The 14,353-nt window shown below is 37.6% G+C and overlaps 1 protein-coding gene across 1 annotated transcript in view; it reads right to left on the bottom strand.

Moving 5' to 3' along the window:
• Positions 1 to 2,757: 2,757 nt before the first annotated feature.
• The window catches only part of LOC131028717 (UDP-glycosyltransferase 74E2), a 70,551-nt gene continuing 58,955 nt past the window's right edge, over positions 2,758 to 14,353 (bottom strand). The window contains exon 2 of the mRNA XM_059218528.1: positions 2,758 to 3,927. Within this exon, the coding sequence (XP_059074511.1) occupies positions 2,948 to 3,927 (980 nt within the window). The 3' untranslated portion in view covers positions 2,758 to 2,947. The remainder of the gene's footprint in view (positions 3,928 to 14,353) is intronic.

Consider the following 14,353-nt stretch of genomic DNA (forward strand, 5'->3'; position numbering starts at 1 on the left):
ACACAAAACAATAGAAAGCAAATAAAGACAAACACAAATAACACACAACACAACTATTTATGTGGTTCACCATAAAAATAGCTACTTCCACTCGCAAGCAGGGAATAACTTCTATTAACCAAATATACAATACATGACCATACAAATATATTTATACATTTATTCAGGAAGAAACGTAGAGTCTGGGGGGCAAACAGTCGTGTGACTGTTGGGCTTCATATACCCAACAATCTCCCCCGTGAAGTCCAACCGGCACAGCCATGCACTGTGATATCCCCTGTTTCCATTTCGAAACTTACAGAATGAGACCCATCAAAGATTTTAACTTTGCCAAAGACTGTTCATGAACACTACGGATAAGCCGTCTCCAAAACAGATCTGAATAAAAAACATCTTCTCTTATGTACCCCTTCACACTAAATAAAGAATCTAAAAGATCATTAACTGGTTCTAAAATGAACCCTCCATCCAGAAAAGAATCCTTAAGCACATACATGACATAGTCATCTATGCTCCCCCACGATAGAGAAATGTAAAACTTGTCATTGTAAAAAATATATATATCTTCTTTAATTTAAAGATTGCTTAAAAAGAAAAAAGAAAGAAAGAAAGAGCCAAAGATAAAAATTAAGATTTTATGCCTTTGTTTTGTTTCTACATACACACACACACATGCACACACATATATACATATACATACGTACATATACATACATACATGCATGCATGTATGTGTATATATGTATGTATATGTATGTATGTATGTATGTATAAGAAATTAACATCTTCGAAATGTTTCAATTCAGATGGAATAGAGCTACATACCTCAAGTCTAATAGTGCTTACAGGAATGATTCATGCAACAAATTAATATGCAAAATATTGTAGATTACAACAATAAAATAGAAAACTATTACATATTAAATATATGTTCTTGTGTGTTTTCTTTAAAAAGAAACTTGACTGCATCTTATCTTGTCAAGGGTACAAAATGGTTACACAACAATATGTTTATTTGTTGAATTTCTCTATTGCTAATATGCAACTTAAAATACATCTATATTTCTATATGTTTCTTCTTTAATTTAAAGATTGAAAAAAAAAAGAAAGAAGAGAAAGAAAAGAGCCAAAGATAAAAATTAAGATTGTGAGAGTGCACACGATGATGCCTTAGTTTTGTTTCTATCTTGCTAGTATGGAGTTTTAATACTTCTATATATTTCTTGTTTCATGCAAAAAGGAGATTGAGAATGGATTATTGCCTTATTCTGTATCCTTAAATGCTGTTGATAGGTTGCCATTAAAAACTAAATTATAAGTGTAGTTGCTCAACAGAAAAAAACAAAACAAGGGCTATTAAACAAGTCGAGTGTGTTCCAAAGTTTGGTGTGAGGAAAGGGCCATCATGGCTGTGTGTAGCATCTTCATTTTGCAAGTCAACTAAGTATGAGATTGGTGTGGGAAGCTCAGATTTGAAGGTGGTTCTCCTTGCATCTCGTGGACCTTATTTTGTATAGCAAATCTTCCTCTAAGTGGTGTGCAAACTTCTGCATAGTCAGTCAACACTTGTTAAAAGCTATACAAGGATTTTCTATCAATATCTTAGATGTTTGATAGGATTTTACCGAGCTGGGTAGTTCATTGGATGATTGGAAGGCCCTATTCACTAATATATTTCTAAATGACAAGTTTGTAACTGCCATGAACATTGTAATCTGTAATTAAGCATTGGTAGGTGTAGATATTTATATCTGGCGAATACTGGTGCATAGATGTTGGAAAATAAAGTGTTTTCTTCTACAGAACTTTGACAACATTCTATGCACCTTAGGACATTAATGTAAATCTGTATTTATGGATATCTATATTTTTATGGATGTAAATCTGTTCAAATTGTGATGTTTGAAATTAAATTAATCTTTGTCGATATAGCAAATTTGGTACTTGTCATAAAATCACTTAACACTGTTATTTATCATTTTTTTTGAAAAAATAACATTTATGAATGGTTATGTGAAAATCTTAAATACTTTGCAATAAGATAAATTTAGAAAACCCAAAACTTTTTATTCAAATATACATACGCAAATTGGTTGACAAAAAAGATCAGCGGATAAGGAAGAAAAAACTTGTTAAAAATTGATCTAAATTGGACTAAGATAAGTTACACCCACCATCTTTGAACAAACAATAACACTTGCTTTGAATTTTAAAATAGACACAAAATCTTCAATTTTCAATAAATGTTACTGATAGAACTCTGCCCTCAATTAGAGGGCAAACCAAAATATAAGAACCATATATCCAGATGTAATACTTCATATAAGCAAACCTAGTGCCCATTTGGGGAATTTCCAAATTGGGTAGCTCAATCTTACAAGCAAAAACAACAATTTTCTAAATTTTTCTTTCAAATATGAAAGAAAATAAATACTAATCAGTTTTTCTTGTTCTTACTGAAATTATTTCTGAAATTACTAAGAACGCTTTTGGAAATAGTTAGAAACAACGAAACCTGAGAACACTTTCAGAAACAATGAAATTTGAGAATGCTTCTAGAATTGCTTTGAAACAATGAACAAGGACAACAATATGCAATCAATGAGCATTAAATGACAATTAATCTTTTGCATCTATTGTAATATTTTTTTCATTGGAGAGTACTTTGTATTTAATAATATGCATTCAAACAAAAGATAAATAATTCAAATTGTTTAAAAAATGAACAATGACTATTTCCACAATAAACTAATAATAGAGTCAATAAATAAGAATATTTAAATTATAAAAATATGTTCATAAATTTTAACTATAAGAAATTAAAAAAAATTTATTAAATTCTTTAATGTGATTGACCAGCCTAAAAAATAAATTGCATAAATAATCTGCCTATCGACAGAAACTTTTGGACAAACCAACTTTCTACATAGTGACTACTAACTATTAATCAAATCTCATTTAATTGAGACACTAGTAACTGTCGAAATTTTGTCACCTCTTTAACAAATCTGCTAACGTTGGAATGAGAAGAACCGCCTTCCATCGTCGCCGTTTTCGCTGACTCTTTCCAATGGACTGCATTCTTTCGGAGCTCTGCACCCTCCTCGCTGCAAATCACCCTCCGCACACATCTCTCAATCTCATCCCACTCAAACGTCACATCACCATCGTCCTGCTGCGTCCGCTTTAATTTCACACCCATCTTCCACACCTCCACCATTACTTTGCAATTGGTGGGCTGATCGAAGCAGAGGTCGCAGCCGAGCATCGGAACCCCAGCACTCAGCCCTTCCACCGTCGAATTCCACCCACAGTGAGACATAAACGCTCCCACCGACGGGTGATTCAACACTTTCAGTTGAGGACTCCACTTCACAATCAATCCCCGATCTCCAATCTCCTCTGCAAACCCCTCCCACACAGTTCCCTGCCCTGCGGCGCTACGGATCACCCACAAAAAATTCTGCTCACTGCTCTGCAAGCCACGACCTATTTCCCTGAGTTGTTTTGTACTAATGGCGGCTATGCTGCCGAAGGAAACGTAGACAACAGAGTGAGGAGGCTTTGAGTTGAGCCATTCCATACACTCTTCTGTCTCTTCTTCCCAGGGGCTGCCGCCGAACTGTGTGTCCTCGCTATTTATTCTATCCAGAAAAGCGGAGGGAATGAGTGAACCCACCGTACAGACTGGAACATTTGCTTCCCTCAGGTAATTGATTGCTTTGCTTTCGAGCTCATCAAACGAGTTCAATATCACCCAAGACGCGCCGTTAAAACTCTCGATGAGTTTTAGATTGATGTCGAGACAACCAGCAGTGAGAAGTGGAGGGAAAAATATCGACGGTAAATCGGGCATTCTCATCTCGCCGATTGCAGGAATGACAACAACGTCATTCGAATCCTGTTCGCAGTTATTCCACTTCTCCACTGTGAAAACAAAACCCAAACAAAACAAAACAAAAAAACTTTTGTTGTAAGCAAAGTTTCACTTTAATTTTGAGCAGATAGGGATGCGAGAGCGAAAAAGGGAAGAAATAATTTAAAAGATTACTACGAGTGTGGGATAAAAAGGGCGAGATATTTAACAAACAAATCGTATTTAAAATGATGATAGATTGCAGCAACAGTTGCAGACTGCGTGTAGAAAAGAGCTCGGAGGATGCTTAAATTTTGCGAAACTTGGGCAACCCAAGGCATAAAGGCATCATGAACAATACAAGTGACAGGAGGTCCCGTTACGTTGAGGCGGTGAATGAGCTCTTCCAGGTGGGATCCCTCCATCTGATGTAACTGCGATAAGATTTTAGGAAGATCTGAAACGATGTCAATTCCAGGCGGAAGTCGGTCCGGAATGGACTCGAACCGAATACGTATGCCCAGGCGTTGGAGCGTTTTCTCCGCCTTTAACATTCTGTGGTGGTCAAAGGCGAAACTGACGAAAGTGATGAGCACGCCTTGGGAGGCCAAGTCCTTTGAGAATTGCAGAATGGGATTTGTGTGGCCTGCTTGAGGAAAGGCCAACGCTACAACGTGTGCACTTCCACTTCTACTCGCCATTGTTTTTGAAGTATTGAATCAAAGTAAGAGCATAAAAAATAACAGGTGAGGTACAAGAAGTAATTGAAAGAGAATACAACATAAATTAACAAAACGGTTTACCATAGACATCAAATTGCAGATACAACCAGCCACTTATTACTGTGCTGTTTCTTTTGCCGCCGACACTATATTAAACCCCATACACTTTTTGACTACCCAATTATTGCAAACAATCACAATTATCTTTAGATGCGGTTTGCGGTACACAAATCCATTTTCCTTGTTTAGTTGGATCAATCAAATGACTCTTCAGTATAGTATTACATTTTGACAATTTTTTTTTTAAGTTGAACTTAAATCTTAAGCATATTGTAATGAAACTCATGATATAATCTAGAAAAATCTGTACTCTTTCTTGGTTTTGAAAAGGTTTGTGAAAGCAAAGAACGTGAAAAAAAAGTTATCACCTTTATAGCTTTAGATGGACCATCACTCAAAAAGCTTAAAAGTTGCGATGGGGTATGCATCAGATTTGAAATCAAAAAAGCATTCTCAAAGCTGCTAAAGACAACTACTTTAATAAAAAGACTGGTTTGATTGATAAGTTAGATCACTTCTATCATTCAAACTTTCACATTTCAACACAACCAAACAGTTAATTCATTTTTATATAACTAAACACATTTTCCTTCTCTTATGATAATAAATACAATAAGATTAATTGGTGGTTATGCAGTCATATATATATATATATATATTGATGAACGTCCAGACCAACGAGCACGACAGCTCAGCAAGGGCATGAAGTCCGCGAGCTGCCAGCCCAGCGAGGGCCTTCACATAGTAATTTTTGCCACCCGATACGGAGGCACGAGTCAATAGGCTGAACCTCTTCAGCTAAGAGCTAAGGACTGAGGGGTATCCATTCCGCCAAATTCGCACATCATTCAAAAAACACTTTTTATTAGATAGTACATAATAATTAGATTCTTTAGATTAGATTAGATAGTACATAATAATTAAATATAAAATATTTGATAACAGCGAATATTGAATCATTCATGTTTTTATGGAGTCCCTAGCCTTTCTTTAAATATATTCGTTTGTACAATTTTTTTTTAATAAAGTACAACAAAGCATAAATACCTTCGTCCAAAATCTAGAAAACAAAGGGCGGTGTCTACACAGCCAACAAAATGGCTGCTTTATAGTGATTTTGTCAGTTAGTTATCCACCACGAAAGGATGTAGGATCCAAAGTGCTCAACGTAAATAATCTGTTGGACCGTTGTAAACAAAGAAATGAATCAACTTGTTTGCAATCTGGAAAACTAGGAATACTGTGGTGTCTATGCAGTCGACAAAACGGTTCTACTATATTTGGGAAAGATGCAACAAAATGTTCTAGTCAATTAAGATATTAATTTTTTCGATCTAGACATGTTATTGGGTTGTCGTGCATGCCCCAAGCTACCGCTTATAAATATGGTTCTTAATTTGTCTTTTCTTTTTGAAAATATAGAATCTGGGGATACTATGATTCATTGCCCTTACAAATAAAAAAGTAAAAATATTTTTTCATTTATACAAAATAATTTTTGTTAATATTAGTATTATTTTAATATTTTTTAAAATAAAAGCAAATGTGATTAGTTTCATTTGTAATTGACAGTTTGATTAAAATGTTAAAATTTTATCTTGGTTGCTAAGCTATTCATAATATTTGATAATTTAAGATTCCAATTTAAAGTGTGTTTCAAAATTATTATTTTTTAAAGTGTGTTTAAAATTTCTTATTGTCATTTTAGATGTGAACATGAATCTTATCAAGATTTGTGATAAGATAGGAATATTTGTTGAGGTTTATAACTATTTTTATTATTATAAATATACAATATAATATAGTTGTACAATTGTTTTTGATATTATAAGCAACAAAACAAGGGTGTTGGCGCTTTACACTAACAACCCATAGGTAGCATTAACAACTAACAACACTTGTATTTCTACCTCTTAATCACTTACTCCTCTATGTCACTCTCTCTCCCCTAAGATATCGACTAGTCTCTCTACATCTCCTTCCCATCTCTAGCAATAAAATTCAAAGGGGCAGAGTGAAGTATCAACAAAGGGAGGGGGCACAGAGGTGAGAAGGAGAGGGTAACTAGAGAGAGAGAGAGAGAGGGGGGGAAGGGAGAGGTTAGAGAGAGGGTGATTGGGGTGAAGAGAGTTCTAAGAGGGAGAGTTGGGGATAATTAGGGTGTAGGAGGAGAGGGGGAGAGGGGAAAGTATCAACAAAGAGAGAAAAGAGACAGGGAGAGAGGTGAAGAGAGAGATAGAGAGAGTAATTAGGGGGTGGGGGAGAGGGGGAAGAGGGAAGTATCTATAAAGGAATAAGGGGAGAGAGGTGAGATAGAGGGTAATTGAGGGGAATATATAATTAGAGAGAGAGAGTTGGGTGTAATTAGTGGATAAGAGGAGAGTGAGAGGGGCAAGTATAAACAAAGGGAGAGAGGGAGAGATGTGGAGAGAGGTGAAGAGAGAAAAATAAAGGATAATTAGTGGGAGGGCAAGGGGGGAGAGGGAATTATAAACAAAGAGATAGAGATAGAGGGTAATTAGAGGGATAAATCCTCATCTCTCCCATCTCTTCCTTTGTTGATACCCCCCCATCTCTCTCTCCATTTGTTGATACTTATCTCTCCCTCCTCTCCCCCTCACCCTAATTACCTTCTCTCTAGACCTATCTCTTTGAACCTATCTCCCCATCTCTCCCTCTCTCCCTTTGTCAATAATTCACCCTCTCCACTTATCCTCCTACCCCCTAAATACCCCCAACTCTCTCTCTAATTCTCTCTTCCCCAATTACCGTCTCTCTCTCTCTCTCTCTCTCTCTCTCTCTCTCACATATCTCTCCCTCTAACTTTATCCCAAATCTCTCTCATTCTCTCTTGACCCCAATTACCCTCTCTCTCTCTCTCTCTCTCTCTCTCTCTCTCTCTCTCTCTCTCTCTCTCTCTCTCTCTTGATACTTTCCCCTCTCCCGCTCTCCTCCTACCCTTGAATTTCCCCAACTCTCTCTCATTTTCTCCTCCCCCCAATCACCCTTTCTCTCTCTAACATCTTTGCCCCTCTCCCTTTATTGATACTTTCATCACCCCTCTCTCTCTCTCTCTCTCTCTCTCTCTCTCTCTCTCTCTCTCTCTCTCTCTCTCTCTCTTGATACTTTCCCCTCTCCCGCTCTCCTCCTACCCTTGAATTTCCCCAACTCTCTCTCATTTTCTCCTCCCCCCAATCACCCTTTCTCTCTCTAACATCTTTGCCCCTCTCCCTTTATTGATACTTTCATCACCCCTCTCTCTCTCTCTCTCTCTCTCTCTCTCTCTCTCTCTCTCTCTCTCTCGATCTCTCGATCTCTCTTGATACTTTCCCCTCTCCCCCTCTCCCTCCTACCCTTGAATTGCCCCAACTCTCTACCCTTGAATTTCCCCAACTCTCTCTCATTTTCTCCTCCCCCCCAATCACCCTTTCTCTCTCTAACATCTTTTCCCCTCTCCCTTTATTGATACTTTCATCACCCCACTCTACCCCTCCCCCTAATTACTCTCTCTCTACCTCCCTCTCTATCTTTGTCATTCTCTTTCCCCCTAATCACCCTCCTCTTACACCTCTCTCCCCTCTCCCCCTCCCCCTCATTACTCTTTCTCTCTCTTCACCTCTATCCCCATCTCTCCCTTTGTTAACATTTTCTCCTTTCCACTCTCATCCTACCCCCTAAATATCCCCAAATCTCTCTCTCTCTCTCTCTCTCTCTCTCTCTCTCTCTCTCTCTCTCTCTCTCTCTCTCTCTCTCTCTCATCTCTCTCTCTCTCTCTCTCTCCTCTCTCTCTCTCTCTCTCTCTCTCTCTCTCTCTCTCTCTCTGGTATGTGCACAAAGATGGTGGTCAAAAAAGTGGACACCACCCAAAAAAAATATGAAAAAACAAGCAGCGCGTGCACAGTTCTAAAATTTGAAATCACCTCATACGCACTTAGGTCTGTTGTTCCCGATCCTATAAAAGATATCGTGTATGCGCTATCTTTAGGAAAGTGAGTGCCTATGCGCCGTCTTTAGGAAAGTGAGTGCGTACGCACTCATAAGCCCTTAAAAACTGCATACGTAGTATCTGTCAAAAAAGTTTAGAGAGAGGAGGGGGAGAGGTTAGAGAGAGGGTGATTGGGGTGAAGAGAGTTCTAAGAGGGAGAGTTGGGGGTAATTAGGGTGTAAGAGGAGAGGGGGAGACGGGAAAGTATCAACAAAGAGAGAAAAGAGACAGGGGGAGAGGTGAAGAGAGAGATATAGACAGTAATTAGGGGGTGGGGGAGAGGGGGGAGAGGAAAGTACCTATAAAGGAATAAGGGGAGAGAGGTGAGATAGAGGGTAATTGAGGGGAATATATAATGAGAGAGAGAGTTGGGTGTAATCAGTGGATAAGAGGAGAGTGAGAGGGGTAAGTATAAACAAAGGGAGAGAGGGAGAGATGTGGAGAGAGGTGAAGAGAGACAAATAAGGGATAATTAGTGGGAGGGGAAGGGGGGAGAGGGAATTATAAACAAAGAGATAGAGATAGAGGGTAATTAGAGGGCTAAATCCTCATCTCTCCCATCTCTTCCTTTGTTGATACTCCCCCCTCTCTCTCTCCATTTGTTGATACTTCTCTCTCCCTCCTCTCCCCCTCACCCTAATTACCTTCTCTCTAGACCTCTCTCTTTGTACCTATCTCCCCATCTCTCCCTCTCTCCCTTTGTCGATAATTTACCCTCCACTTATCCTCCTACCCCCTAAATACCCCCAACTCTCTCTCTAATTCTCTCGTCCCCAATTACCATCTCTCTCTCACACACATATCTCTCCCTCTAACTTTATCCCAAATCTCTCTCTCTCTCTCTCTCTCTCTCTCTCTCTCTCTCTCTCTCTATTGATACTTTCCCCTCTCCCCCTCTCCTCCTACCCTTCAATTACCCCAACTCTCTCTCATTCTCTCCTCCCCCCAATCACCCTTTCTCTCTCTAAAATCTTTGTCCCTCTCCCTTTATTGATACTTTCATCACCCCACTCTACCCCTCCCCCTAATTAATCTCTCTCTTTACCTCCCTCTCTATCTTTGTCATTCTCTTTCCCCCTAATCACCCTCTCCTCGTACACCTCTCTCCCTCTCTCCCTCCCCCTCATTACTCTTTCTCTCTCTTCACCTCTCTCCCCATCTCTCCAAGTCTCTCCCTTTGTTAACATTTTCTCCTCTCTACTCTCATCCTACACCCTAATTATCTCCAAATCTCTCTCTCTCTCTCTCTCTCTCTCTCTCTCAGTACACGCACATATATGATGGTCAGAAAAGTGGACACCACCCAAAAAAAAAAGAAAAAACAAACAGCGCATGCGCGGTTCTAAAATTTGAAATCACCTCGTATGCGCTTAGGTGTGTTGTTCTTGAGCCTAAAAAAGATACCGCGTACGCGCTATCTTTAGGAAAGTGAGCACATACGTGCTCATAAGCCCTAAAAAACCGCATACATGGTATCTGTCAATTTTTTTTAAAAAAAAAGAACTGGGTCTTATTTTCTCGTGACCACAATGTTTTTTCCTCCTTTTCCTGGCCATGAAACTATGAACAGGATGCCTCATTTCTCCACCAAATGCTATGGATCAAGATTAGTTTTTCTTAATTTTTGTCTTTCTTTCTCATTTATTCAATTTGTTTTACGTTTTGAATTTAATTTCGTTTATTTTGATTAAGTTTTTTTATTTTTTGTTTCAAAAAATAGATTGTGATAATCCACAACAAAATGCACCTCTTGAAAACCCCAAAAAAACCCACAAGATACACATCCAATTCCTCCTTTTGACTGTACACTTGAAACACAGGAGCAATTGATTAATTAGCTAGGGAAAAACAAGTCTAAAATAAATAGACTGATTAATAAATTGAAAACATCTGAGCTTGAGCATCATAAATCCCTCACCACTAGCCTAGAAACATTAGCTAGTGGTGCCACAACCATTTCCACACAAATTACAGAATGGGGAAACTTTAGGGATATGTGTCTTCAATACTATGCTGGTGGGTTATCATACGAGGGAGTGAAAACAAAAAATTAGTAAACAACAAATGTGTGCCCTTTTTGTTGATCCTAAAACTGGTCAGTCATTACCTCTTAATGCAAAGAGGTCTCTCATACATTGGTGTACCAATGTGCAGATGAAGAATTTTTTTTGGCAGAGGTGGTGGATGCTCTTTGATGATCCACCTTGTAATAATTATGAGGTGCCATTGTATTTTTTGAGAAAAGAATACTGTGAGTTTGTCCTCAATGTGCGGCCAAACTATTTTAACATGAGAGAGTTCCATGGTAGAGGTGGTGGCTCTGCCCAAGATAGACCTGGAGCCCATAAGTGAGTAGCCCCGGAGAGTCATCGCCCCCTAGCACCCAAACCCAAGGTGGATTAGGTTGTCCCAGTAGAGCTAAAAGAGTCGAGGGAGCTACAAACTCTTCAGGAAGCCACAACATTGACTAATGTCGTCATCCAACATGGAACACAGTTAGCACACCCTCTTGTACTGGATGATGAGCTATTAGTTGCTCCAGGTGGTGACAAAGAGCCCATTCAACATGTGTGTGTCAGTTGCTCGGGGATATGCTCAGGGACGGATGATGAAGCCACTGCAGATGAATCCACATCTCATTCGTGCATGATTTGTGGGAGTAGATGTCAGACCTGCATGGTTGAGGATGTGGTGCTGATAAAGGAGCTGATGGAGATGTTGTTTCCCCATCAGCCACAGACACAGGTGTGTTGATTTGAATTCATAGCATTCTATTTATCAGTCACTTTAAATTTGTAATTACATAAATGAATTTTTATTTATACATCGATTTAAATTGATACAAACAATATGCATTTCAGGATGTAGCAACAGTGTCCCATACTCCTCTCGCAGTTACTACAGCTGCAACTTCAATGCCTAAGGTATAAATTTTGTAACATGTTAAAATAGAATAGTACACTTTAAATTCAAAAAAATTACAAGATATACTAACTATCTTTATTGCTTGGTCCAATTTTTGGTTTGTAGGTGTTGGCAGTGGACCAAATGTCCCAGATTGATGACATTACGCTCTCAACGATCAATTTTGGCCTACAAGGATATACAGTATCATATTTTGTACAACCTTTTTTATGTATTGTTTTGATGGAATATGCAAGTCATTTAATTTTATATTTTTAAAATTATGTTTAATATATTATCTGTACTAATATCTCATGTTAATTTTATTATTTTAGGGTACCTCCTCCATGTCTAGGCCTCATCCTAAGCAAAAGAATTCCTCGAAGATGCCAAAAAGTGGGAAGAAGGTAAAATTGAACACATTTTTAGTTGTACAATTGTTTGAAAATATTGAAATCAAGTCTTAGTTGGGGTTTGTAGATTGATTAGTGTTTTTTGTCTATTTTACATGTACAACGACCATTGAGCTATGTGGATTTGTTGAATGCACCTGATTCACCTGTGGATCGAGAGAGGGCAGAGGTATGTATCTCTACTTTATTTTCTTGATTTCATGATTATATGCACGTGTACATGTGAACTTGTGACAAATTATAATCTTATAATTTTTTTCATGCAGGAAATATCCATAGCTGCTTCATCAATGGCAAGCCCTCCTCCGGGCATTGGAGAAGCATCTCATGATCTGGTACACTTTTTTTTGATATATTACATTAATTATTTTTAACCTACAATACTTATCATTATATTAATTACATATAATCTTTGATCATTTTTTGTATAGGTAATAGCGACAGTTTCTCCATCGATGCTGAGTCATCCTCAGTCCATTGGAGAAGCATCTCAGGCACTGGTACGTCATTATTTTCTATATATAGATTTTAAGTGTTTTTTATGTATTTATGTTAGTACATTGTATTAATTATACATTTAATCTACAATAGCCCCCTTCGCGGTCTGGCCATAACGTGGATCCTTTTAAGTTTGTCTTCAAGAAAACTCCTAAGAGTGACAAGGAGAGGAGAGCGAAGACATTAGCTCCGAGATCAATCGATGAGATAATCTACATTTCAACTGCAAAGGAATTATAGTTAAATACATAGTTATGTTGTTAATTGTGAACTATTTTCTACAAAATAATTCTAACTTGGCTTTTGAATTGTGGTTTTGCAGCCATCTACAAAGTCATGTACTGCATCGAAGAGGCTCGATTTTGATGATCCACCACAAGTTTAGGATCATATAGTGTTAGTTGTGGTCATAGAATGACCAATGTTTTTAGATATATTCTACATTTTTATTGTATCGATTTGGACATGGCATATGCCACATTTTTGTAATACTTGTATTGACTTGGCAGACATGCCTTTTTTGATATATATATATATATATATATATATATATGTTGATATTCGATCCAATAAATGTGTACTGAGTTCATTATTGTGTATTCGTTGTATTTCATGGTTGTCCTTTTATAAAGTTATTTGATCATTTGCCTATGTAATCAATAATATAAATATAAACAACAAAAATCTATGATATAAAACATTGCAATCGTGGAATATGATTTGATAAAATTTCTAAAATGTTGAATTAACCCTACAAAACTCCTTGTATTCAGTTCATTATTGTGGATTTTTTGTATTAGTGGCTGCCCTTTTATAAATTTAAATGAATATTTGACTATGTAATCAACAATATGAATATAAACAACAAAAATCGACAATATGAATATAAACAACAATATGTGTGTGGTGTGAGAGCACCCTCATGCTCACAATGGTCAAATTTTGGTTCTTGTATGAACAAATCGACATCACGAGCACATCCGGGTGGGCAGGTCTATGCTAGGCATGCTTCTCTCATGCATCCCAAAGCGTCAGAATGTCGATAGTCATACCCTACCAATGCGATCTCTCAAGTGCCTTGAGTCCAAAAAAATGTCAAACTTTGACAAACTGTTTCTTCCAATCCTGGACACATATGATCGGTCTATTTGAACCTGTGAGTTCGTGTGAGGCTCTTCTAAAATGGCATATCTCAGTTTTTGACGAATCAAAGCCATTTTCAATTAGTAGCATTTTTTCACCTACTGCAAAAACCGTCAGTTGCATGCAATGCAAAGTTGCAAGATAGGCTAGAATTGGTTCCATTCATCCTATGCACAAATCGACGCCATGAACGCGTCTGGGTGGGTAGGTTTACACTAAGAATTCTCCTCTTGTGCATCCCAAAGTGCTGGAACATCGAGAGCCATACCCTACCGGCACGATGTAGAAGTTGCTTGATAATTGTTTTGACAACTTTTTTGACAATAATGACAATTTTTGCTCAAATTATATCTAGACTCAATCTATGACTCCTATGACCCAATAATGACTCAAATAATTCTCCATAATTATACAAGAATCAAGAATGCTCATGATTGACCTTATCACATCACATAAACTAAAAACATAGTCACAAAACATAGACACAAAAAATAGTCACAAAATATTGTCACATATTATTCAAAAATTTACCTCTAGATATGGTCAAATCAGCTCTTGGCAAAATTTCTTACAAACCATCTCATGGGCTTTTATACAAAATTTGGAATTATAATATGTGCGGTTCAGCTCATCGCCATTTTAATATACAAAATTTGGCATCTAAATATGTACAAATCAGCTCATTGCCATTTAAATATACAAAATTATGCCCCTAAACATGTACAAATCAGCTCATGGGAAGTTATATATACAAAAAATGAATAAAAAGGTT

The sequence above is a fragment of the Cryptomeria japonica genome, chromosome 1, assembly GCF_030272615.1.
Source record: "Cryptomeria japonica chromosome 1, Sugi_1.0, whole genome shotgun sequence".
NCBI lineage: Eukaryota > Viridiplantae > Streptophyta > Pinopsida > Cupressales > Cupressaceae > Cryptomeria > Cryptomeria japonica.